This window comes from Pezoporus flaviventris, unplaced genomic scaffold, assembly GCF_033815535.1.
Source record: "Pezoporus flaviventris isolate CSIRO_AGI_PZ_B2104156 unplaced genomic scaffold, CSIRO_AGI_Pfla_v1 ptg000013l, whole genome shotgun sequence".
Taxonomy (NCBI): Eukaryota; Metazoa; Chordata; class Aves; order Psittaciformes; family Psittacidae; genus Pezoporus; species Pezoporus flaviventris.
The window spans coordinates 24,638,443-24,664,511 of record NW_026892561.1 but is presented as its reverse complement, the minus strand read 5'-3'; the positions used below and the strand labels follow the sequence as shown (position 1 = coordinate 24,664,511).

Here is a 26,069-nt window from a genome sequence, read left to right as displayed (position 1 = left end):
TGTCACCACCCGCGTGCCTATTAGGGGCAGGGGCGGCTTCGTGCCCGCAGCTCGGCCGTGCCGCGCTCCCGCTGGGCCCCCGGCCCCGGTGCCGCGCACAATGCCGCTTCAGTGGCACATCAAAGGCGCTGCGCTGCCCGCGGCTGGCACGGCGACAGGCTCGCCGCAGATGAAAGCTCCGGCCCCGCCGGGCTCCCACCTCGGCCGCGGGAGCACGCTGCGCTCCACAGGGCACGGCAGGGACGGGGACGGGGGACAGGGCGGTCGCTCCCCGGGAGCGGTTCCCGCACTCCGTCTCGGTGTGCCCCCCCCGATCCCACCACTCGTGACACGGACTAGGGCCGTGGAGGGCCAACCGCTCGGCTGACAGGAGCCGACACTCAAGCGGGTACTCAAGGCAGGCGTGGGGTTCGCCCCTGGCCCCACCGTGCCCCCCCCCCCTCTTCCTCCCGGTCCCGGCGCCAACACCATTAACCTAATTGGTGTGGCGCTCGGCCGCCCCGGGCGGCGGAGGTAGTGGGACCCCGGATCCCGGGCAGATCCCAGCCCTGGCTGCGGGGAGGGAGGGACTGTGCTCCCGGGGGCCCCGCTTGTCCGGTAATTGGCGGGGGCAGCCGAGCCCGACCAGCACCGGTGGGAGACGCGGGGAAGGGGCACAGAGAGAGGGGTGCAGTACCGGCGTCCCTTGTGGTGACCGGGGGCAGCTTGGGGGTGCCGAGGTCGGTGCCGGGGTGCTGGTTGCTGGAGGGTCAGGGCAGGGGGCGTGTGACGATTCAGGGGAGCGGGGTCCGGTTTTGGGAGGGGTAGGGCGCGTCAATGCCGGTTACCGGGAGTGAGAAGACCACGGGAGGGCGGGGGGTTAGGGGGATTCGGGATGGAGGGTAGCGGTGGGGGTCACGAGGGGTGTTGGGGTGGGCCACCACTATGGGGGTACATCTAGGGCCAGGGGCCGTGATAGGGATGGGCGGCTGCCGGCGGGGCCAAAGAGGGGGCGGGGCCTAACCAACGGGGCGGGCCCGGAGGCGTTGCCTATTCCGGAGGCCACGGGCGTGGTCAGCTGAGAGGGGCGGGACACGGCGGGTCTGGCCCGGGTCGGCAGGCGGGGCTGGCGGGGCAGCGGCCGGCCCGGCATCGGGTGCGTTTCGAGGCCGTGCCAGGCCATGGCGAGCTCGGAGCGGAGCGCGCTGCTGACGTACCGCCTGTGCGGCGCCTCGGGCGAGGAGGAGCGGGGCCGGGAGCGTGGCCGGGCCGCCGCCCCCGCTCACCGCAAGCTGCCCACCTTCCTGGGCGTTGTGGTACCCACGCTCCTCTCCATGTTCAGCGTCGTCCTCTTCCTGCGCCTCGGTGAGTGCCGCCGCCCGCCGGACCCCTCCCGACCGCGGCCCGAGGTCCCCCGAGACTCACCAGCCCTGCCTGGTACCCCCAGGGGCCCCGTGTCCTCCCGGGCTCTCCTCTCCTTCCCACAGCCTCCCTGCTCATTACGAGCCCCACAGTCTGGAGTCCCAGTATCCTCTTTTTGCCCTCTCCGTTTGTCCCCAGACTCTCAATCTGACGTCCCAGTGTTCACTCCAGTGTCCTCCCAGTGCCTTCTCCTACTCCCACAGCCTGGAGCCCCAGTGCCCTCTCCTGCCCTCCAGTCTGGAGCCCCAGTGCCCTCTCCTGCCCCCCACTCTGGAGTCCAAGTGCTCTCTCAGTTCTCTCCCAGGCTGGGATCCTGATGCTGTGTGTCTCCTCCTGACCCCTCCAGTCTGGGGCCCCAGGGCTCATGCTGCACCTGCAGGATGGGAACCTAGTTAGGGACCTCAGTGCCCCCAGTAAGGGACCCTGGTCTGGAGCCCTAGTGTCTCTGGGGCAGGACTTCTGAGCCTTCCCAGTGCCTTCCCTAAACAAGATTCTGGTGCCCTTGTGTCCCCCCTTACCCAGTGCTGAGACCCCACTGCTCTCAAAGCATCAGCCAATGCCGAGCTACAGCACTCCAGTACAGCACCCCAGTTCTCTCCCACATCCTACATGGTGTCCCGAGGGCAGGACTTGACCCTAGTGTCTCCCATTGGGCACCCAGCTGCCCCCTCCTCTGTGCTGTTCAAAGGGCATGGATTTGATCCCAGTCTGCTCCCACTTTAGGTTGTGAGTCTGTTACTGGGCAATCTGGAAGAGCTAGGGGGTAGGGTGGGCATGAGCTCGAGGAGGTGGCAGACTTCTGGGGGGTCCTAGGAGGGGGGAGATGCCCCAGCCTGTTCTGGGGCAGAAAGAGGCCTAGGGCAGGCAGCATCTGGGAACAGGGAAGGCTTTTCCTCTTTCACTTTCTGCCCACAGAGAGCCCAAGGGTGGAAGGTGGCTGCATGCCTGGGGGGCCCTTGAGCCCCTTCCCCTGCCTGGGGGACCCACTTTGATGCGGGCTGTGAGCACAGCTCTCCCCTGCCATCACTCACCCCATTTCGGCTCCCCTGCTGGGGTCCTCGCACAGGCCCTGACCTCCCTGCCCTGCAGGGGGTGCCGGGACCCCCCTCCCTGGGGTGCATTATTCCGGGCGGCCGAGGAGCCGGAAGGGAAGTGTAGGGAGGAGGGGGAGGGGAGTTGCCAGGAAGAGGAACTGTCCCACCGTGGGGGGTCCGTGGTTCCCCCACAGCGTCTTGCTTCCCCATGCCTCAGACATCCCCCGGATCTCCATGGCGAGCAGCTCCTCCTGCTTACCTCAGCACTGCTTTCTTTCGGGACACCCTTTTACTTCCTCCGCGCCCTCTCCCTCTCCTCCCCGTCTGCTGTCCCGCTTTTGGCGCTCGGGCACCCTCCAGCCCTCTGGGGGGTCACAGAGTGTGCCTCCAAACGCACCCTGTCTCCCTGAGGGCTCCTTGCAGTGCCCGTGCCGCGGCACCCCCCTCGCCTCCCTGCGGGCATGGCTGCGGCCTGGCTTGTGGCTGAGATAGGGCATCTCCCTGCAGCCGCGGGCCGCCTCTTCCTGCCCGCAGCGCCGCCGGCTGCGCTCGCCTCCCGTCACCCCGGCAGGGCCGCGGGGGCTCTGGGTGCCCCATCCCCGGGGGCACACACACCGCGGGGGGGGGGGGGGGGGGAGGAGTTGCACTGTATGACGGGGATGCCCCGAGGCTGTTCTGCTTCCTGCTTTGTAGCAGGCAGGCAGGACGGCAACACGAACCCGGTGGAGTGTCCATCAGCTCCTGGTGCCCGAGCTGGGATGTAAGGCACCTCCTACCCGCTGAGGGTGGCAGCAGGGCATGGGGGTCCCGGCACCCCCAGCAGTGCCCTGGGGCCAGGTGGACAGTAGACCTCCCCTGCCCTGTTTGCTTTTTGATTGTGCCCCTCTGAGCTGCCCACGCCCAGGGCACTCCTGGGCCTGATCCTGGCATGGGAGGAGGGTGGAGATGTCCTGAAGTGAGAGCACCAGCTGGGTGGAGATATACCCATCCTGGCAGGGAAGGAAGTGGCATGTCTGGGGGGAGTTGTGGGCACAAGGATGGGAGCAGCCTGTCTGCCTCAGTGGAGTGAGCTCTGGCTATCTGCAGGACCCTGTCCTAGCAGTGGTCCATACCCAGCTAAAGGGCTCATTTGCCTCTCCCTATCATTGGCAGGGTTCGTGGTGGGCCATGCTGGGTTATACCAAGCCCTGGCCATGTTCGCAGTGGCATACTTCATCATCGGTATGACAGTGCTGTCTGTGTGTGCCATTGCCACCAACGGGGCTCTGGATGCCGGAGGAGCCTACTGTATCCTTTGCTGCGGTTGCTGCTGGGGCAGAGAATGTGTGCCATAATTGTGTGACCACTCAGCGGCCTTGGGGTGCCACACTGGGGCTGGGACCTCCTTGTCCTGGGAGGGAGGAGTGGGAGCCCCCACTGGTGGTTTGGGCTGCTGACATCTTCCCTTGACTCAAGCAAGATATGATCAGCCGTGCCCTGGGCCCAGAGTTTGGGGGCAGCATCGGGATCATGTTTTTCCTGGCCAACGTGTGTGGCAGTGCCCTCTATGTGTTGGGGCTGGTGGAGGCACTGGTGGACAGCTTTGGAATCCCACTTGGTAAGTACCCTCATGTGTGGTGGCAGGGGACAGAGGGTGTCCTTTACCCAAGCAGCCCTAGTGCCCTGCCAGGCATGCCAAGCACTATGACTGGTGTAGCCAGCACAGCTTACCCAGCCCTCTGGTTAGTGCCTGTCAAGCCTGGCACAGCAGTGATGCTATTTGCTCCAGTGATACCCCCTCCAAGCCTCACTGATCCTGGCTTGTCTCTCCCCAGGGCAAAAAGTAGGCACTGGCATCCATGTCCTGCCCCAGAGCTACTGGTATGAGCTGCTCTATGGTACCGTGCTGCTGGCCCTTTGCCTCCTTGTGTGCCTTGTGGGTGCCTCCATCTACGCCAAGGCCACCTTCCTCATCTTTCTCATTGTTGCGGGTGTCCTGGGCACCATCCTTGTCAGCTTCTTTGCAACGCGGCCTCTCGGAGTACCAATCCACCTGCCCTACCTCAACGGCTCTAAGACTGAGAACGGCAACTTCACTGGGTTCTCCCTTGCCACCCTGCAAGACAACCTGGGGGGTGAGGAGAGGCTCCCCCCCCCTGCATGCTGGACCCACTATGACACTGGCATCTTCACATCTGAAGGGGCTTGCTGGAGGGTGGGGGGAGCTTGTGGGCACAAAGTAGATGCCATAGGGTAGGTTTTCCTATGGTTTATGTATGGGGACATTGAGGAGAGGGTATATGGTAGGGCTGTGCTGTCCTGGACAGCCCATCACAGCTTGCATCCGTGTGTTCTGCAGGTGGGTACGAGGTAGACTACACCACCGGGCAGAGGATGAGCTTCAGCTCTGTCTTTGCGGTGATGTTCAATGGCTGCACTGGCATCATGGCAGGCTCCAACATGTCAGGTATGGGCAGGGGGTGCTGGGCTGGGTGGCGGTGGGAGCAGGAGCTGAGGGTGGAGGAGAGCAAGGCGGGTGCTGTGCTAGTGGGTACTAATACTGCTTGCTCCTGCCCACAGGGGACCTGAAGCGCCCAAGCTACTCCATCCCACGGGGCACTATTTCCGCTGTGCTTTTCACCTACCTCGTCTACAATCTGCTGGCTTTCCTCATGTGTGCCACCTGCAACAGGTATGGCCACCTGTCCCCTTGCCAGGGCCATTAGTGCCAGGCACGGTGGCCTGAGCCAAAGCACGTGCCAGTGTGTCCATGTCCCTCTCCAGGATCCTCCTGCAGAAAGACTATGGCTTCTTGCGTGACATCAGTATCTTCCCGCCCCTGGTAACCGTGGGTATCTACGCTGCCACCCTCTCTGCAGCCATGAGCAACCTCATCGGAGCATCCCGCATCCTCTATGCCCTGGCCCGAGATGATCTCTTTGGTGAGTGCCTGGAGTGCGTTGGCACCTGCCAGAGCGCACCAGGCAGATTGTCCCTGCTTGGGGCCAGCCCTGGCACCAGGGTATCCCCTTCCTGGTGTGGGGGTGATACTTTGGGAATTGGCATGTGACCAGCTGGGTCACCTGCGGGCCCTGGTGTTTGCCCCCTCCTCAGCACCCAGGGTGGGGACAGGACTCCTGGCTGGTGGCTGAGCCTGTTGGTGCCCACTGGTGTGCCCCAGCCCAACCTCCCTCCTCTGCCTGCAGGCCGGGCGCTAGTGCTGGCCAAGAAGACCTCTGCTAATGGGAACCCAGTGATGGCCGTGATCCTCTCCTGGCTGGTGGTGCAGGTGAGTTTGCTAGTGATTCTCCTTTCCCAGCCTTGCTGGATGAAGGTGGTTTGGCACTTGGGCTGGGCATTGTGGAGCTTGGCACATGCCATCCTGGGGGATGCATTCACCCTGTGCCTCCTCCTGTGCTCTCTGCAGCTGGTGCTCTTCTCTGGGAAACTCAACACTATTGCAGGGGTTGTAACCACCTTCTTCCTCCTGGTTTATGCCACCATCAACCTGGCCTGCCTGGCACTTGAGTGGGCATCGGCCCCCAACTTCAGGTACCCACTGGCACAAGGGAGGGAGGCTGTGCCAATATGCTGGATAGTCACCCATTCATCCATCCATCTGTGCTTCTGCTGTCCCTGTGCCTGCTGCCCCTCTGTCAGGAAAGATGCTGAGTACCCCTCTCTTGGGCATTCAAGGGGGCAGGAAGACCCCCATCCCTGGGGAGGAAGAAGGAGACAGGTCCCCTCATGGCACTGGCTTGGCATAGTCTCATGCACTGGCACTGCTTTGCTGAGTGGGTACAGATAAATCCAACTCCACTGGGTACCACCCGCCCCCTCCCCATAGGCTGTCTGAGGTAAGTTATAGCCTATGCCTGCCCGGCATCCCCTGGGCAGTTTGCCAAGTGGTGATGGAGCCCACTTTCCATTAGTGCTAATTAAACTAAGGGAGAAGGAGGGAGGAAGGAGGGGGATCCTGGGTGGGGGGAGGACAAAATATCTTCCAGGAAGGAGAACTATGAAGGAGGATTGTGGGCAGCCCCAGCCTGGGGTGCAGAATGCTGGGTACTCTCGTGGAGGGCTGGCCTGGCAGGGCTGCCCAACTCTGGGAGGGGGGGGGGGGGGGGGGGGGGGGGGAGCCTCATCTCACTCCTGTGTGATGCCACTGCCCTCAGTGCAAGGTGTTGTGACTCCAAAGCAGGGGGAGTCCTGCAGGTGTTACAGAGGCAGTGCCCAAACATGGCTGGGTGGCACTGCCTGGGGTCCCCCAGAGTGCCCCCTTCCCAAGGGAGGGCTGGTATCTGTGCCACGCTGAGGGGCTGGGACTTGCCCCCCATAGCTGCTGGGCATGAATGGAGCAGGATTGGTGCCTGAAGGAAGGCTCGTGGGGTAGGTGGGAACAGTCCCATCACCCACCCAATGTGTGGTGCCCCCCCTGCCCCGAGGTCTCCATCAAGCGCAGCGGAAAAGGATTTTAATTAGCTTTCAGGGAAAACAACAATTAGAGAAAATAACAGCTTCTTGCTTCTCCACCTCCTCCTCATTGTGCCAGGCTGAGCAGACACCGCAACCACTGGCATTGCTGCACACTGCCCAACACTGGCTGGTCCCCTGGGTGTGCCAGGGCAGCACCAGCCCTGTAACCAGTGTTAGCCCTGTTTGCCATGGGCTAGCAGCAAGGGGCTGCCTAGTGCCCTAGGAGGTACTATTTCCTTCTGTGCCCTCTTGTGCAGGCATCTGGGATGCCTGACATGCACTGGGCTGGCACAGAGGGGTTCACTGGATTAGCTGGTGTGGCATCTTGGCATAGTCGCCCATGCTGTGCCTGCCCTGCAGGCAGCATGGGAACCATATGATAGCAGGTGTCCCCTTCTCCCTGCTCCAGGCCCACCTTCCGGTACTTCACCTGGCACACGTGCCTGCTGGGCATTGCGGGCTGCTGTGTCATGATGTTCATCATCAGCCCTGTGTCAGCCTCAGCAAGCCTGGGCTTTCTCCTCCTGCTTCTCCTTGCACTCCACTACCTCTCGCCCAGCAGCACATGGGGCTACATCAGCCAGGCCCTCATCTTCCACCAGGTGAGCTCTGTCCTCAACTCCAGCTCCTCCACACTGGGATCCTAATGGAGTGGAGAGCTGGTGACCACAAGCTGGTGTCACCGTGACAGCTCTGTCCTGGGCAGTGTGTTCTTGGGGCTGGCATTCCCATGGGGTGGTTCATTGAAAGAAGGAGGTTTCCTTACCTGCTGCCCTCCCTTCCTTTATCCAGGTGCGGAAGTACCTGCTGATGCTGGATGTGCGGAAGGACCACGTCAAGTTCTGGCGCCCACAGATGCTGCTGATGGTGCAGAACCCACGTGGCAGTGCCCGGCTCATTGACTTTGTTAATGACCTCAAGAAGAGTGGCCTTTATGTCCTGGGCCATGTCGAGCTGCAGGACTTGGGTGAGGGTTTTCACTGTCCCTAGCACTGGTGGCCTCTGTCCCTTGCTGTGGTGCCAGGGGGCTCTTGGAGTCCTTGGGATGACTGAGGGGGCAGGCTGGGCATAGCAAAGGGAATGTCTGCATTTTGGGCAAAGGTGTTGCACTTTGGGCTTGGCTTGGTGTGGGAGATGTAAGTAGATTGTGTCTGTCCCCTGGCTCCTGTGCACAGTGTGTGCTTGTAAATGCGTGCCACAAGCTTGTGCATGTTTGTGCTCAAGTATCCATCCCTACATGGGGCTCCTGCGTGCGTCAGGGCTGGTATGCACATGTGGCACATCCCACCCAGGCTCCTCTGGGCTCCTGTGCAGCATGGTCCTTTGACGCAGGTCAATGCCTGCATGCATGTGGGTACAGATGGCACAGCTTTATGCATGTATATGCCTGTGTCCATCCTCGCCTCATGCCCGCCACTGTGTGTCCACGTGTTTCAGGCATGTTTGCATCCTGGTGTGTGTTGTTTTGCACACATGTACTCCCTGGCACACGCCATGGCTGTCCCCATCCTTGCCCCAGCTGATGCATGGGCTCTGCTCCCCTCCCTGCCGCTGTTGCCATGGTGATTAATGGCCTGAAATTGGGGAGGAGGGATGGGACTGCCTGGGTATTTTCTATATATTTACGTATAATTTCATCTCTCTGGCTGGAAGCACCTGCTTCCACCCTCCCCATCTTGTGCATGCTGGGATGGGCACAGAGGTTACCACTGGTTTTGCAGGGGGAGTGCTGCGGGGTGCCCGAGGGGTACCTGGCCCCAGAGGGGTACCCTACCCCTGATGCTGTTCTTGCTTCCCACCCAGACATGCTGCCTTCAGACCCACTGCAGCCCCAGCAGGACTCATGGCTGACCTTGGTGGACAAGCTGAATGTCAAGGCCTTTGTCAGCCTCACCCTTGCACCCTCGGTGCGGCACGGTGTCCGGCAGCTCCTCTTCACCTCTGGCCTTGGTGAGTGGCACCTGGGCTGGGTATGGGTGAGGGTCCACCTTGCTGCCCCTGCAGGGTGATGAATGCCAAGGGGTTTGGAGGCACTTGGACATGCAATGCCAAATCCAAGTTGGGTCTTGAAGGCATCAGAGGTGAGCAATGCTGAGGTGAAGTTGGGTATTGGAGACATCTGTGTTGGCAATGTTGAGAGGCTTGAAGACATGTGGATGGGCAATGGCAGGGGGGTTGGAAGCACCCAGTGGGAGCAGTGCCAAAGCCAGGTTGGAGCTTGGAGAGGAGATATGTGGGTAACGCCAAAGCTAAGCTGGGGCTTGGAGGTATCTGTGCATGTGATCCTGAGGGGTCTGGAATCACCAGGGTGAGCAATGTCAAAGCCAAGCTGCAGCTCATGGGTACCCGCAATGCCTCTGCTCAGCCAGGACAATGTGGTCTTTCTGGTAGGTGGGATGCGCCCCAACACCTTGGTGCTGGGCTTCTATGATGATGCAGCACCGCAGGACGGTCTAACCCAGCACCCTGCCTTCACCAGCACCCGTGAGGAGATCCCCCTGGGCTTCCCCCCACTGCGGGCACCTGCTGCTCCCAAGCTGCTCTCAGCCCGGGAGTACGTGGGCATCGTGGCTGATGCCCTGAAGATGCTTCGCAATGTCCTGCTGGCCCGGCAGCTGGAGAGCCTGGACAAGGCCCAGGAGCTGCGCCGGGCTGCCAGTCCCTCACCTGCCATCCACGTGTGGCCCGTCAACCTGCTGCGGCCTGACAGTGCCCGCTATGCCGACACCTGCAGCCTGTTCCTGCTGCAGATGGCCTGCGTCCTCAACATGGCGCGGGCCTGGCGGCGCGCGCGCCTCCGCCTCTTCCTCTGTGTGGAGGCGGGTACCATGCCCCATGCCCAGGAGGAGAAGCTGCGCCAGCTCCTCAAGGACTTGCGCATCCAGGCCCAGATCCAGCTGGTGCCCTGGGATGCTGTCACCCGCCTGCACTGGCAAACCTGCCGGGGACCCCCGGGAGGGCCTGCCGGGGCGACAGAGGAGGAGGAGGAAGAGACCATGAACTTCCCAGCCAACACCACCCAAGTGTCAGATGAGTATGTGTGTGCTGCCAACAAACTCATCCTGGAGCAAAGCCCCGCGCCGGTCGTGCGCTTCCTCTACCTGCCACGGCCACCCGCCGACACCAGCCTCTACCCACTGTACCTGCACCAGCTGGAGCTGCTCACCCGTGGGCTGGGCCCCACAGTGCTGGTGCATGGGGTGAGTGCCGTCACCAGTACCCAGCTCTAGATCACCTCCCAGGTCCCCCCCCAGCTCTCTTCACCCTCCTTTGCCCAGTGCCTTTAGCAGCCTGAGCCCAGGGCTGTCCCCAGCCCCAGTACCCCCACCATGGTGGGCAGGGGGCTCTGTGCCTCATGCTGGGGGTGGGTTATTTTTTGGGGGTGTCTCCTACAGAGGATGAAAGCTGCCCTGGCGGAATCCAGGCACAGCCCTGACGCCGGCCAGGCAGCGCGGTGCATTCACGGTGCCTTTTCTTTGGGGTGGTGGTGGGCGATAGTGGGGTCCCAGGGGGTGCCAAGCACTGGGTGCCCCAGTTTGCTGGGAGCTCCTTGCTCATATCATGTACCTCCTTCCCCATGCTTCCCCACTCCTGCAACCCCCAGCCTCTCCTCCGCCAGCTCCTCCAGGCACTCAGCCAGCAGTGGGGATTGATTAAAGGCAGCCTCGACCTTGGTGCCCCAGCTCCTCGCCATCCTCCCTGCCTTTCATTAGGAAAAATTAAATGGAAAGGGGTGGGGGAGGGGAGCCCGCATGCCTGGATTCCCTGTGTGCAGCTGGGAAGCAGGGGGAGCAGCTGGGTGCTGGCCCTAATGGCTATGAAGTATGGCACCCCATATCTTGCTCGGCATCCCCTGTGCTGCTGGGTGGGGGGGACCCAGGTGTTTCAATATGTAGAGCCCCCCTCAAGGGGTCTGAACTCCTGGTCCTGGCAATGAGGGAGAAAAAGATTGTCCAGGAGGGAGCCTCATCTGAGCCCTGCATCCCCTAGCCTTGTTCTGTGACCTGTTTCATGGGGCATTGCCGTTTCCCCACACCCATCATGACCTGCACAGGGAAGCTGCCCTTTCTGCCTGCCCCCCCTCTTATTGATTAGAGGAGGACAGGAAATTGCCTGGGTACGGGACAATAAATCCATCGGGCGCTTGGCAGGCGGGCAGCGCGCCTGTGCACTGCCTGATGGATTGCTTCCTATTACCCCCCAGCACAGGGGGGGCTGCTCTTGGCCAGGCTGGCCTCCAGTGGTGGGGCTGCCTGTGCCAGCTCTCACCAAGCCTGGCGCTGCCACCTGGCAACTCTGCTCAGCTGGAGGGCTGGGAAAAATGCAGGTGGCTGGGTGCTGCTGGGTGGTGGTGGGAGGTTTGCTCTGCACGTTTTGCAGTGGGTTGTGCTCAGGTTTGTGCCCAAGTCCCCACCTCAGTGGGTGGCCAGGGGACTAGAGCTGGCTTTGCTCCCCCCAGCAGGAGGTGAGTGCCCCGGGTTGGGCACCACATAGCCTGCAGGGCTTATTTACAAGCAGGCGGGAGCTGGCACAGGGCAGCTGGGCACCAGCGGGACCCGACGGCCTATAATGTTAATTATCACCACGTAATTAAAAGCCCATAAAAAGCCTCACACTTCATTAAATTAAAGCTTCCCCACACTGTGCCGGCGGGCTCTAGCAGAGTTAACCTTGGCTGTGCCAGGCACCAGCTCCACCACAGCTGGCAACCTGCAGCTGGGGGTGTATGGGACCTGAGGCTGGGAGTATACAGCCCCCCAACAGTATTATAGTAGGGTGCAGCATTGCACGTGCATGGGCACCCCCCAACACCATTCATCACCCCTGAGCCTCCTGTGCCTGGGCATACATGGGGAGCACAGACAGCATGGCATGGACATACATGCGCATGCCACCCCTGCAGACACGCTGTCGCACACACTGGGGCTTGGGCAGGGTCTGACACAGGTGCATGCATACCCAGATGTGCCTGACCGGAAAAGGCAGCATCACACGCCAGCACAACAGCTCTGGCACAGCAGCTCCAGCGCGGAACACCCACACAGCGCACACCTACGCAAACGACGTTTCTTCCTCCCGACAGACACGCAGGCAAACAGAGACACAAACCCTGCGGCTGCTCCAGGCTCCCACCCATTGCTGTGGGTGCTTGGGGAGGTGATGGGCTGCGGGGAGAACACCCATCTGTGCCTGCCTCCCTGTGCCTCAGTTTCCCCAAGGACTAGGCTGTACTGGGGATAAGAGGGAGCAGTGTGTGTGTGACCTCCAAAACCTCCTGGTACCTGGGTGCCGTGGCTCAGTGATGCTATGCTGAGGTCTGGAGGGTGTACAAAATGGGGGGTGGGCCCTGTCAGCACACAAGGAGGGGCATGTGTCTGTGGGGTGCATGTGTGTGTACCTGTTAAAGGAGCACGTGCCATGCTGAGGGCTATAGGCGTACAAAAGGGGGTGTGTGCATGGGCACAAGGGGTGGCTATACGTGCACATGCATTTGGGTGTGTATGTATCCACCCCTAGGCATGATGCTCTGATCCGCACACAGGCTGGAAGGTGAGGGGAGCCGGGGGAGAGCACACACCTGTGAGCACAGGCTATGCAAACTGGCACACGTGTGTGCCCAGCGCCCCAAGGCACTGCCACCGAGTGGGACTGTGGGGGGCAGGCTGGTGGGTGCCCGTGCCCCGGCCCCGTGGGGGTGGGCAGCCAGCAGGGCCTCGACTATTTCTTGGAAATTTCGCAGCATTCATTTCAGTGCAAATAAAAGCTGTCATTGCCGGAGAAATGATACTGATCGAGGTCTGAAAAGACAGCAAATTACCCGCCTGAAAATGCACCGCTGGAAAAAAATGCATATTAAACACACAAAAAGGCACTTTGCCATCAGCCGCGCTTCCCCCGCCGCTCCAGAATAACCACACTTTACATAATTCTCCCTCTCCACCTTCGAATTAATTTCGCAGACACAGGCAGAGGCAACCCTCTGACAATAGCAGAGGGGAGACGCAGCGGCGGCAGGGGGGAGCAGGGCTGGGGGCTGCTGGGGAGGGTCCTGGTTCTGAGCGGGGTGGGCAATGGGATGTCAGGGTTGGAGCTGAGGGGGGACTGAGGGGTTTGGGAGGGTTGGGTTGGTGGGTGAGGGTTGTGGTTTCTGGGTGGATTTGCCAAGCTGTGGGATGGAGTGCTCTCCTTCTTCACCCCCTGGGTGCTCAGGATGGGGGTCCTTTGGGGTGGGGTTTGCAGGGCAATGCTTGGGCTAAGTGTTTCCTACAAGGGACAATCCCTCATCCCCTACCCCTGGGGTGAGCCTACCGTGTGCCCATCCCAGAACCTGGCATCCTTCCCGGAGGCAGGCAGGCCCTGGAGGCATGCATGCACCTAGCATGGCAGGGACCCCCATGTGCCCCTGTACCCCACTCTCCTACCCACACTGCAGAGCATGTGGGTGCACCCAAAGGACACTGCAAGGCCATGCTCTCTGCCCAGGTTGACACACCCAGACTAGCACCCGTCTATGAAACCTCCCAGGAACCTGATCCATGGGCATGAGGCCACTATGCCCAGCACCCAAGCACTCCCAAGGGGGAGCAGTGGGTGTAGTGGGGGGGTCAAGTGGAGGTGCTGGGGGATTCAGCTTTATGGGTGCTCAGCATCGAGGGGCTGGCAGAGGTGAAGGTGGGCGGCAGAGGTTGGCACCTCGCTGCTTTGCATTTTCAATGACAGACTCATGCCGGGTGCTCGGGAGAGTGGAAAAATCTTATTTGTCACCTGCTGGCGGTGCGCGGAGGCTCCCGCGCCGCGGCTAATCTCGGGGAAAATGAGGATGCTGGGGGGGGGTGGCCTGCGGGGCTGGCAGGGTTGAGTGGGGCTGGTGAGGTGGGTTCTACTCTGGGCCCTGCTCAGAGTTGGAGTCACGAGTAGCAGGGTGGGCAGGACCCCAGGGTTACACGAGTTCTGTGATCCCTGGGTGTATTGGCACTGTGGCACAGATCTTACCTGCTGGGGGTGCTGGGCAGTGCTTGTGGGCATGCGGAGCAAGTGCCCTATTCCCTCAGCCATGTCTGTAAATGCACAACCTCGTCACCTTCCATCCTAGCTTCAGGAGCAGCTGCGTGATTCCCAGTGCCAGCTCCACAGGTTGGCACCGCTCACGCACCCTCTCAGGGTACTCAGTGGAGATTTTTGGGGGGAGCTGGCATCTGGAAACGGATGCTGTCATTGCCTGATGTCTACACATAAATGCCCATCCCACACCTGCCGTACCCTGGCTTGTTGAGATCCCAAATCCTGTGGGATGCTGCAGCACTCTGCGGCCAGCTCAGATTTATCCATTATTTTATATCCACACGCCTTTAATTTTTATAGCCCTGTTGGAGCAATACCAAGGGCTATTCATAATGCCAGCCCCTCCTCTCCTGTGTGCATCCATCATGCTCCCACCAAGATGCCAAGCAGTTCTTGGAGTTGTGTAAGCACAGGTGCAGGGTGGCCAGTGTGTGACACCCTCCAGCCAGCTCCCCAGTGAGCAGCAGTGTTGGGCAAGTCGTGCCCACCCGCCAATCAGCCTGGGTCCAGGTGTCCTTGCACCCCACTAGAGCTGGGCTGATTTGGGTGCCCAAGCTGGGAATGTCTGGTGCGATTCACAGAGCCCTTGTGCCCTGGTGTGCACCACAGGAAAACTTTGCTGCAACACCCAAGTATGTGTGTGTGAGCATGCATGGGTGTGCCAGAGTACATGTGCCTGTAATAGGAGCTGGATAGCAGTGCGTGTTTGAGCCTCTGTGTGTGAGGCACAACATGTGTGTCTGTACTGGTCATGTTGGTGTACATGTGGTCTACATGCGTGCCACTACCTGTGCATGTGATGTTGCCTGTCTCAATGCTGCTGTAGACAACTTGCCCAGGCTGTGTCCTGCACCCCAGCACAGAAGAGTGCAGCCTCAGTTGCCCAGGCAGTGAGGGTTGTGCTTGGGACCAGCCCAAGGGACAAGACAGTGGGTCCCACACCATTCAAGCCACCCATCCTGTGCCAAACAGGGCTCTTAACACCATGTGTAGCACAGCACCCAGTGTGTGCTGCCTGGGGCTCTCACTCCAGCACCCAGGACGTCCTAGGGCTGCCCCCCCAAGCTCCCAAAGCTGTGCAGGCATGAGGAGTGAGGGTGGCAGGGCACCCCAGAGTGTGGCAGGGCACCCCAGAGTCTGTCAGGCAGGATGGCTCTGTGGGGCTGGGGTATGTGGCCGCCGTGAGCAGTGGGAATTGCTGGGCTACAAATCTCCTTGCTGGGCCCCCCCGTGGCAGAGCAGCTCACGATATTTATGTTGGGGATTTATCTGCAATGCAGTTTAATATTCCCAGACCTTCTCGTGTGTGTGCGTATGTGTGTGTGAGTGCATGGCCCCCTCCCCATGCTACCTTGTGCCACCCCCATGCACACCTTCTCACCTGTGGACTCCCAGGTTTCATCTCCTACCCACCCACAGCCCTTTTCCCTTGCCTCCACCCTGGCAGGATGGGACTGCCCCCCCCCAGGGTGCCCGGGCACGGTGGGGGCTGCTGAGCCGCCGGGATGCTCCTGGCACAGGCCACCGGCCGTGCCCACCCGAGCTCCCCCAGGGTGTCGGGCTGCCGGGTCGTTGCAGAGTGGTCCCCGGACAGGGTTGCCAGGTGGATTGGCACTGCCAGCCCTGTGCTAGCCCCCGCGGCGGGGGAGCCGGGGACCCCCCTGCCTTTCCTCCCCGCCGGCGGGGATGAGGTAAGGCTGGCGGGTGGCACAAGGCTGCTCTATTTGCATAATAATCTCGTTAATGGAGCCTGGCCTGCGGGAGAGCCGGGCTGGAGACACCACCCCCTCCCCGCCCCACTGCCTCCCTCCGGCCCCGCCGCTCCGCCAGCAGCGGCGCGGGGCGCGGAGAGGAGCGGGGCTCGGAGCAGAGCGGAGCGCGGGGGAGTGCAGCCGGGCGGGCAACGCCGAGTCGCCCCGCCAGCAGCCCCGGCCAGCCTGCCGACATCCCCTGAACAAGCCGGTAAGCACCCCCCGAGCATCCCCCTAGCATCCCGGGCAGCGTCCCCGAGCATCCCGGGAGCATCCCCCAAGTGTCTCTGTGAGCAAGCGGTGAGCGACCCCCGAGCACCCGCGGACATCGCGGGCAGCATCCCGGGGAGCATCCCCTGGGCATCCCCCGAGCACCTCGGTGAGCACCTCTCGAGCAGCCCGGGGAGCACTCGCCGAGCCTGCCGGCGAGCACCACGAGAGCATCTCCCTAGCAAAACCTTGAGCATCCTCCCCGAGCACCACAGGCATCATCCCGGCGAGCACCTTCCGAGCATCCCCCAAGCACCCCGGCAGGCATCTCCCTAGCATCCCGGGTAGCATCCTCCAAGCATCCCGGACAGCATCCCCCGTGAATCCTGGGCAGCATTCGCTAGGCACCCCCGAGCATCCCACGAGCATACCTGGCGACATTCCGAGTAGCAACCCCCGAGCATCCCGGTCAGCCCCCGGTCCTCCCCGCCGTGCTGTGCTGCGCTGTGCCTGCTGCCGGCCCCTCAAACTTTCCGGAGGCAGCAGCTCCCCGGCGCCGGCACCATCGTGCTGTGGCGCCGGGGCACAACTTTGCCCGAGTTGCGGAGGCAGCAGGGGCTTCGGGGGCTGCCCGCGGGAAAACCGGCCACCTGCCGAGTGACAATTTTGTCCTCAGCCTGTTCTCTCCCACCTGCAAATCCAGATGCCATCCTGCACCGAGCAAGGCTTGGGGACTATATTTGAAGACCCCCCATAATCCATCTATGCCCCCACCCTCCTTTTCTATGGGCAAGCAGACAGACCCCTTTGTCCCCGACATGGCACCCCTGCCAGACACCCCTGCCCATTGGGCACCAACCAGCAGAAAGGGGTGGTGGTGGGGATGAAAATGCTGTGAGATGTCCATGGGGTCCAAGGCTCCCCCCAGAGTGGAATTAACTTTGCTCACACGTCATGCACCACACCACAATTTGACACAACGCAATGCAACACGGCACACCACGACCCAACCCAACACAATGCAACACTGTGCTCCATGGTGCAACTTGATGCAATCCAATGCAGGGCCACACAACCCGACCCAACCCACAGCACCCCAACCCAATGCCTTCCCCCCAGATTTTCCCAAAGCACCTCTTTCTAAGTTGCTCACCCCTCTCCTACCCCTCCCAGAGGGACTGGCAGACTTCATCTCCCCCCAGTGCCAGGAAGGGCTCTCATGGTGCAGTGTGAGGGTGGACTCACTGGATCACCCTGGGTATCCAACTGGTGTGGTGCTCTCCCTGGTGTCCTGAGTGGGTGTCGGGTGTATGGGATGGAGCTGTGCCAGGCGATGAAATCTACCTGGGATTGTGCAGACAGGACCCTGCCCTGTGACCAGAGGGTCTGGAAGAGAGGACAGCTATGGGGTAGAGCTGCCACCCAGCTCCTGGCACTGGAGCCAGCCCCAGTGCCACCAGCAGGGCACACAGGCAGGGATAGCAACACAGGCAGTGATGACGGCAAGAAGCAACCCCCCGGCTTTGCTCCTCCCAAACCCATCCTCAACCACCTCCTCTACCTTTTCCAGGAGCTTCCTGACTCACCCAGCCACCCTCCACCACCTCCCAATAGTGGGCATGGCTCCAGCATGAGCCGTGGGGTGCCTGAACCTGCCCACCTCCTGCCCTGAGACCCCTGCAGTCACGGTGCCTGAGGGAAGCTCCATCCCCAGCCATGGAGAAGACCTACTCGCTGACAGCCCACTATGATGAGTTTCAGGAGGTGAAGTATGTGAGCAAGTACCAGAGTGGCACCCTGCCTAATGGCTTCACCCTACAGCTGGGCACCGGGGCCAAGAAACGTCGTGGGGGGCTGCCGCGCTGGAGCCGCCGGGAGGTCTGCCTGCTCTCGGGGCTGGTGTTCGCCGCTGGGCTCTGTGTCATCTTGACGTGCATGTTAGTCCTCAAGTACCTGGCAGCTGAAGGGGACAGCTACTGCCTGGAGGGGTGTCAGGAGAAGAAGGCCTTCCTACGGGCATCCCGATTCCTCAGCGCCAACATGGATGCCACCATCGACCCCTGCCAGGACTTTTATTCCTTTGCCTGTGGTGGCTGGCTCCGGCGACACGGCATCCCGGAGGACAAGCTGGTGTACGGCACCATCGGGGCCATTGCAGAGCAGAACGAAGCCAAGCTGCAGGCGCTGCTGAGCCGCCCTGTGCGGCGCCGAGCCCCTGCCTCGGCCGAGAGGAAGGTCAAGGAGTTTTTCCGCTCATGCCTGGACCGAGCTGAGATTGACCGGCTGGGTCCGCGGCCCATGCTGGAGGTCATCGGGGAGTGTGGTGGCTGGGATGCCCCTCCGGGCCGTGGAGACATCAATGAGCTGCTCTACAAGACGCAGGGAGTCTACAGTGCTGCGGTGCTCTTCTCCCTTACTGTCAGCCTGGATGAGAGGAACACCTCCCGCTATGTCATCCGGGTGAGGGCACCCTGCCCCTCGGGCCGTCCCCTCCCCAGCCACCCCCCTGCTCCCATGACACCACTCTGGTGCCACTGTCCTTGTTGCAATGGCACTAGGCAGGTGCCCACTCTGTGGGCTTGCCCGCAGCAGATAGCCGGGCTGGTGACAGCCCCTGTCCCTGGAGACCCCCCCCCATCTCCCTACTGTGGAACCCCTGTGTCAGGCTGCCCCGGGGTGAGAGTGGCACCTCCAGGACCAGGGTTGAGGAAAAGGGCAGGGGGATGTACAGAGTGAGACAGTGTTGCCTGGTTGGGTGCTGGGAACAGCCCAGAGGGCACTATGGCTGGTAGCCAAGCCCCTCACCTTGGCGTTTTGGCTACCACCAACTGGTACTCAGGGGCCAAACCCTAAGCAACGATCGGATGCTTGCCAGCCCCACAGCACTGGAACAGGGTGCCAGCGCATTTTTTCATGTCTTTGTCAGCCTTCCCTGCTCCTGCCAGCCCCTGTCCCTCAACCTGCGGTGCGACCAGGGCTTTGTCTGGCTGGGCAAGCCACAAGCTGCTTTTGTGGGTGTGTGGTGGCGGGCATGGCGATGGGCATGGAGGACCATAGTGGGGGCACAGCAATGGCACAGTGGTGGGCATGGAGGGAATACGCGGGTGGGCACAGCAGGGACATGGTGGGAACATGGCGGAGGGCGGGCACGGTGGGGACGAGGTGCTTGGGATGGCAGGAGCAGCGGAGGGCTGCGGTCCCTGTGAGGCGGCGGGCTCCCTGCTCCCTGCAGGGCGGTGTGAGCAGGGCCGCGCTGCCGGGCCGCAGGTGTGTACACTAGGGGGAGCGAGTGTCCCAGAGAAAAGGTGCGGGTGTGCGCGGGGTGTGCCAGGGTGGGCCGGGGGAGGTGGGTGTGAGCCGGGGCAGGGGGTCGGGGCTTAGCTGGGGCGTTGTGTGAGGGCGTGATTGGGAGCGGATGTGCGATGGGATGTGTGAGGAGCCTGGAGAGGGTCTTTCATGTGTGCCGGAGGACTGTTTGTGCGGCAGTGCCTTTGTGAGAGGCCAAAGAGGGGAGGATTTGTGATGGGGAGGGGGAAAAGAAAGGGGAGAAAGGCTGGAGGTGTCTGTGAACGTGCAGAGCAGCGCTACAGCTGGTGGGATGGGACACAGGGGGTGAGCCAGAGAGAAAAGGGGAGGGTGCGTGTGTGTCTGTGTGTGTGTGCATTGGGTGGGGGGGTGCGTGTGTTAAACTAGATGATGCATGCGTAGCAGGGTGAGCATGCACAGGTGTCTGTTACGAGGGTGGAGTTACAGATACATGTGTGTGTACACATGTACGAGCATGTTCAGGTGTGTGTATGTGTTAAAGGCTGTGCCTGTGCCTGCAGGCCAGCAGCGTGTGTGAGTCTGGGTGTTGAAAGTGGGGGGGGGGGGACACCCTGAAACAGGGCTCTGCCTTCTGCTCAGCACTCCCAGTCCATTTCATGCTGCCTGCTGCAGCTCCATCACCCTCTGGCAGGAGGGAAACTGGGATACAGGACCTGTCCTTGCCCAAGGCTGACTCCTGGGCCACCAGGGGTCCTGGGGCACCAGGGGCACTCTGCAATATGGGGGAAGGTGAGGGGTGCCTTGATCAGCACAGCCCACCCCAGCTCACCCTCTGCCCCCCATCTCTCCCCTCCCAGATCGACCAGGATGGGCTAACTCTGCCTGAACGGACCCTCTATCTGGGGCAGGATGAGGAGAGTGAGAAGGTGAGGGTGCCATACCAATGCCCTAGGGACACCAGGAGAGGTACCAGCACCCAGCATTGGGTGGCAAACAAAGGGCACCCCACTGCCAGCAGTGCCAGGAGCTGGGGTGCCCTCAGGGCAGTGCAGGGTGGCACTCAGCATCCCTTCCCTCGGCACAGATCCTGGCTGCATACCGGGTGTTCATGGAGCGGTTGCTCACCCTCCTGGGGGCTGAGCACGTGGAGCAGAAGGCTCAGGAGATCCTGCAGCTGGAGCAGCACCTTGCCAATGTGAGGGGGGTGCCCATCCTGGGCTTTGGTGTGCCCCTGCCCAGACCTTGGGCACCCAGTCACAGATCATTGGGGATTTCCATACGTGGTCCTAAGGGACCCTATCCCAATCCCTTTGAAACCCTCATTTCCAGCCCTTGGGGACCTTCATGCCTGACCCTTGGGGATCGCATCCTCTTGAGGACCCTGTGACAGGGCCTCAGAGACCCCAGCCCCGACATCTTAAGAACCCCGAGTTCCAGCCCTTGGTGGTCCTCATGTCCAGTCCTTGTGAACCCACTCCAGGCCCTTGAGGCATCCATACCCAGCTCTTGGGACCCCAGTCTAGGTCCTGGGGGAGCCCTGTGCTCAGTCCTCAGGTACCCAAACTCCTTGGGGACCCTATGACCAGCCCCACTGTCAGCAGAAGGTTCCAAGGGCAAGGAGTCAGAAGGACTGTGGGTCAGTAGCCCTGCTAGTCCCAGAGCTGTGCCCCATCCCTGTGCCACTCACAAGGCAGGCAGTGGGATGGTGACAGCCATGTCCACCCCATGCAGATCACAGTGTCTGAGTATGACGATGTGAGGAGGGATGTCAGCAGCATGTACCACAAAGTGACCCTGGGTGAGCTGCAGCGTATCACCCCCACGGTGAGTACCTTTGGTGCCCAGCCTGCCACCCCATATCCCCATCTGTCCTGTGCCCCACAGATGCCCCCTGCTCCATGCCCTTGTTGCTTCCCCTGTCCAATAAATCCACTTGAGGATGATGAATCCACCCTGCACTTTTCTGGGTGGGAAGGGGAGGCTGGAAAACCTGGGGGTGGGGGTGTGTCCTTGTGCCTCCCTGACAGTGCCCTGGCAGCTCAAGTGGAAGCGCTTGCTGGACCGCATCTTCAATGACAACTTCTCAGAGGAGGAGGAGGTGGTGCTGCTGGCCACCGACTATATGCACAAGGTGTCTGACCTCATCCGCGTGACGCCCAGCAGGTGAGGGGGGCTGGCACCCCCTGTGCCCTGACACCTTCCCCATCCTGGCAGAGGGTTGGAAATTGAGGTGGGCACAGGGTAGCTGTGGCTGGTGCCATTGTCATCCCCCCCCCCCCTTCTTGGGGAGGCCAGGCTTGGCAGTGGGGACCCTAGAAAGCTCCTGGGCAGAGTCACTGTCTTGAGTACTCTGGTCATGCCCAGCCACCCGCTGAGCCCTGCCATGCTAGAGGTCACCAGACCCATCACACAGCAGGGAGGGACATGGTGCCAGCCTGTTCCTGTTGCCCCCAGAGGCCATGGCCGCCTCCATGGCCTGCCTGGACCCTGGTGCATGCTCCCCACCCTCTCTGTGTGCCTGTGTGTGACCGGTGTGAGGGTCCTGATCTTGCCCCCCATCACCAGGATTCTTCACAACTACATGCTGTGGCGCATCGTGGTGGTGCTGAGTGAGCACCTCTCCACCCCCTTCCGCGATGCCATCCATGAGCTCTCCAAGGAGATGGAGGGCAACGAGAAGCAGCTTGAGCCAGGCAAGGTCTGCCTGAGCCAGGCTAACAAGCACTTCGGCATGGCCCTGGGCGCCCTTTTCGTCGAGGAGCACTTCTCCTCCGCCAGCAAAGCCAAGGTAGGAGATACTGCCTCTGGATACAAAGCCACCACATCCCTCCTGTCACCTTGCCAAGCCCTACCTACTGAGGGCTGTCTGGTGGGGTGATGGGTAGTGAGGACAATGTGCCAGTGCCTGTGGTGACCCGCTGTAGGTACAGCAGCTGGTGGAGGACATTAAATACATCCTGGATCAGCGCATGGATGAGCTGGACTGGATGGATGAGGAAACACGGCGAGCAGCCAGAGCCAAGGTAGCAGCCCCCAGCATGGCCCTGTGCCTTTGCCCCCACCATGGCCCAGGGGCACATGGCATGGGGTCCTTTACTACCCCTCACTCACTTTGCCCACAGCTCCGGTACATGATGGTGATGATTGGGTACCCCGATTTCCTACTGAAACCAGAGGCCATCGACAAGGAGTATGAGGCAAGGGGTGGACTAGGGCGATGAGGGGTCATGGGCATGTGGAGCGGGGAGATTTTCTCCACATCTGCCTCAGAGTCTGTAGAGACCCCAAACAAGCCATCTCCTGGTAGTTGATTTTGCCCACCACTTGCATGGCCACAGGCACTTGGGCAGTGCCATACTGTCCCTGGGGTCTGGGATGATGTCTCCTTCTCCACGCCACACTCCCGAGAGCTCAGCTCTGTCCTCAGCAAGGGACACCAGCATGGTCCAGGAGCCCCATGGAGTTGACGGATATGCAGCTGACCATGGGGGCACAGAGCATGGGACATGAGGACATACTCACGCAGCCACATCCAACTCACGGCCACAACCCTACATCCTCTGTCCCCAAAGCTCATGGGAGTGGAAGGATACCCCAGCCCTGCTCCCATACCCTTGGGGTTGGCATTCTTCCTGACATGGCTGTGTCCCCCAGTTTGACGTGGATGAGAAGACCTACTTCAAGAACATCCTCAACAGCATTGCCTTCGGCATCAGGCTCTCGGTGAAGAAGATCCGGCAGGAGGTGGACAAGTCCGCGTGAGTATTCCCTTGCCCTGGAAAGCATGAGGGCACAGCATGGCTGGTCCCTATGCCCAGTTGTACCCCACAGGGTATAGGCAGGAGGGCACATGGCAAGCCAGGAATACCCCCCATGTCTGAGCTGCTCAAGGGGGTGGCATTTCCATGCCCAGCCGGGGCCCCTGCAGCCTGGCATCACTCTCTCTCCTTGCAGGTGGCTGCTGCCTCCCCAGGCGCTGAACGCGTATTACCTGCCCAACAAGAACCAGATGGGTGAGACATTGCCCAGCCCCTTGGGGTTCAGCTCCCCAGGCTGCTGAATTTGGGGAGGGCCTGGGGTGGTAGTGGCTATGGTGCAGGAGCCCCTGGCGCTGGGTGATGCTGTGGGTGGGTACAGGGCAAGGTACCCGTAACTGCAATGCTCTCCTGTGTCCCCAGTGTTCCCTGCTGGCATCCTGCAGCCCACCCTCTACGACCCTGAGTTCCCGCAGTGAGTATGGGGCTGGAGAATGGCTGGGGGTGCCAGGGCAGGGGATGGGGTCACTGCCATCCCTGCCAGCACTTCACCCTCTCACCTCTGCTCCCTGCCTGATAGGTCACTGAACTATGGTGGGATCGGCACCATCATCGGGCACGAGCTGACCCATGGCTACGATGACTGGGGTGAGCACCCCCCCACTTCATGCCATGCGGGGCGTGGGCAGGCAGGACACCCGGGTCCCTTGCGGTTACCAGTAGTGGTGGTTGCCTCGGCAGGGGGACAGTATGACCGGCACGGGAACCTGGTGCACTGGTGGACAGAGCAGTCGTACAGCAAGTTCCTGAAGAAGGCGCAGTGCATCGTAAACCTCTACGACAACTTCACTGTCTACAATCAGAGGGTGAGACCTCCCTTGCCCACCGGGCAATGCCCTGGCACACCCTGCCCCACGGCGGGCCCCTGCTGCTCCATCGCTGGGGCTGGGTGCCTGCAAGAGAGCAAGGCTCTGCCCTGAGACCCAGCAACTCATCACAAGTCAGCTGGGAAATTCCTCTGGACACCGGGTGGGAGCAACTGAGGCACAGTCTCGGTCTCAGGGTGGGGATGGGGAGGATGCCTGGAGAGGGGGGTACCTCTGCTTACCCCATCGTCTCTCTTGGCAGGTGAATGGCAAACACACACTGGGGGAGAACATTGCTGACATGGGGGGGCTCAAACTCGCCTACTACGTAAGTGTCCCCCTCGAGGGGTGTCATGGCCCCGGCAGGGCCGTGGGGTGGCTGCTGATGGCATCACCCCTGCAGCAGGGAGTGGGCAAGATCTGGCTTGCTGATTGCTGGGAGGTTTGCATAGAGGCGATTCAGGGCAGGCCTGGGGGGATGCCCAGGCAGTGTTGAGGGCCACCCTCTGTTCTCCAGGCCTACCAGAAGTGGGTGCGGGAGCACGGCCCAGAGCACCCCCTGCACCACCTGAAATACACACACGACCAGCTCTTCTTCATTGCCTTTGCCCAGGTGAGCCCCTGCCCTTCCCACATGTGGCATGTACCGGTGGAACTGAGGGTGTCACCCTGTGTATGGCCAGTGGCCCAAAGGGACAGGGCGAGAGCCCTGAGGGGCCTGGTGCCCATGGTCAGGAGTTGGGCTCAGCTCCACCAGCAGGTCCTGGGCTCAGGGTATAAAGCTCAGCCCTGCAAGGATCACCCTGCATTGCCCCATTGTTCCTGCAGACCCTACATAATGAATACATGGCCTACTCATCACCTCCAGAGACCCCACAGTAACAAATGCATATGACTCCAAGCTTCTAGGAGACCCTACAGCCAGGCAGCTCACAATCCCAGGAGGCCCTACAGTAACAATCATGCCTCCATGCTCTTGCAACGCATCTATACCACACACACAGGCTCCCAGGAGACCCTACATTAACAGCTACAACCAGGGCATTGCTGCTCTAATACCCCAGCAGCATCTATTCCCTGGTGGGTGACGGAACCCAGGATGCCCCATCTGGCTCACCAGTGGGAACCTTTCTCCCCTGCAGAACTGGTGCATCAAGCGGCGATCCCAGTCCATCTACCTGCAGGTGCTGACAGACAAACATGCCCCAGAGCATTACAGGTACTGGTTGGCCCCAGAATGGAGGGGGGATAATGGTGGATGCCAACCTTCCCCATAGCTGGTGGTGCCAAGCAAAGTAGAGTGGGCACCCCTTGGAGTGCTGGCACCAGCAGGCTTTGGGTGGGCATACCTGGGCAAGGGGATGGGTGCTGCTGGGCTGAGCAGGTGCCCAACTGGGGCCCATGGCAGTGGGGGGGGGGAGGGGGGGGCATGGTGTGCCCAGCTTTGTGTTGCCTCCTCTCCTGGCAGGGTCCTGGGCAGTGTCTCTCAGTTTGAGGAGTTTGGACGTGTTTTCCACTGCCCCAAAAACTCACCCATGAACCCGGCGCACAAGTGCTCAGTGTGGTGAGGCCAATCCCCCCTCGAAGGCTGGCATCCCCCATCCCCATCCCTGCTGCAGTGACACACTGTGCCTGCTCCACACCTCTGCACACCTCCTCCTCCTACTCTCCAGGCAAAGAGGGCACCCCTGGGTGACATGGAGGGTCATCCTCTGCCCCCAAAGATAGGCACCTGCCAGAGGGGTGGGGGCAGCATGGAGACATTTGGGGTGAGCATGAGCTCTTGTGTGGATGCAGCTGCCCCCTGTCCATCCCCTTCCTACCCCTGTGCCCTGCATACTATGGGGGTCCTGAGTCCTCACGGAGGAAGGAGGGAATGCCCAGACTCCTGTGTACCCCCTCTTCTGTCCACCCATACCAAATCCTTCACCCAGCCCTGCCACATCCAGCCCAGCACCAGTCGAAGCAGGGAGAATGAACCAGACACATTGTGGGGCTACCCCACACCAAAAGCCTCCCCCTGCTTGGTGCCCTCTCAGGCACCCCCCATGCCAGCTCCTTCCTGTTCCCGCATCAGCCCTGCCAGTGGGTGGGCAGAGCTTGTGGCCGGGTGATGCCAGCCTGCCCCGGAGCGTGGGGTCAGGGATGCCTGCTGTATTTGTTGCTGCTGTTTCTGGTCAATAAAGCACTGGATATGCCAGGCGGATGCAAGAGGCCGCGGTGAGGGGACGGGCAGCAGTGGGCAGCACCCCCAGCCCTGCCTGCACA

At 61.4% G+C, this 26,069-nt stretch overlaps 2 protein-coding genes across 5 annotated transcripts; both read left to right on the top strand.

The window, feature by feature from the left end:
* Positions 1–1,149: 1,149 nt before the first annotated feature.
* On the top strand, positions 1,150–17,585 carry SLC12A9 (solute carrier family 12 member 9). Of its 3 annotated transcripts, XM_061452294.1 has the most exons (14): positions 1,150–1,344; positions 3,588–3,722; positions 3,895–4,032; positions 4,250–4,549; positions 4,774–4,881; positions 4,995–5,106; positions 5,199–5,356; positions 5,621–5,703; positions 5,842–5,966; positions 7,300–7,492; positions 7,683–7,857; positions 8,694–8,840; positions 9,282–10,090; positions 17,484–17,585. In XM_061452294.1, the coding sequence occupies exons 1-14, from the start codon at positions 1,161–1,163 to the stop codon at positions 17,583–17,585; spliced, it is 2,769 nt and encodes a 922-aa protein (XP_061308278.1). In that variant the 5' UTR covers positions 1,150–1,160. The 3 variants fall into 3 exon arrangements, with proteins under 3 accessions (XP_061308278.1, XP_061308276.1, XP_061308277.1); XM_061452292.1 differs by lacking the exon at positions 17,484–17,585 and having other exon boundaries at positions 9,282–11,503; XM_061452293.1 differs by lacking the exons at positions 4,250–4,549; positions 17,484–17,585 and having other exon boundaries at positions 9,282–11,503.
* A 44-nt stretch (positions 17,586–17,629) lies between these two features.
* Positions 17,630–26,001, top strand: ECEL1 (endothelin converting enzyme like 1). Of its 2 annotated transcripts, XM_061452295.1 has the most exons (17): positions 17,630–18,373; positions 20,038–20,106; positions 20,265–20,375; positions 20,912–21,004; positions 21,219–21,343; positions 21,746–21,968; positions 22,105–22,203; positions 22,303–22,377; positions 22,835–22,938; positions 23,135–23,193; positions 23,359–23,410; positions 23,516–23,583; positions 23,677–23,801; positions 24,064–24,129; positions 24,319–24,414; positions 24,944–25,020; positions 25,270–26,001. In XM_061452295.1, the coding sequence occupies exons 1-17, from the start codon at positions 17,630–17,632 to the stop codon at positions 25,367–25,369; spliced, it is 2,286 nt and encodes a 761-aa protein (XP_061308279.1). In that variant the 3' UTR covers positions 25,370–26,001. The 2 variants fall into 2 exon arrangements, with proteins under 2 accessions (XP_061308279.1, XP_061308280.1); XM_061452296.1 differs by lacking the exon at positions 24,064–24,129.
* Positions 26,002–26,069: the final 68 nt, after the last annotated feature.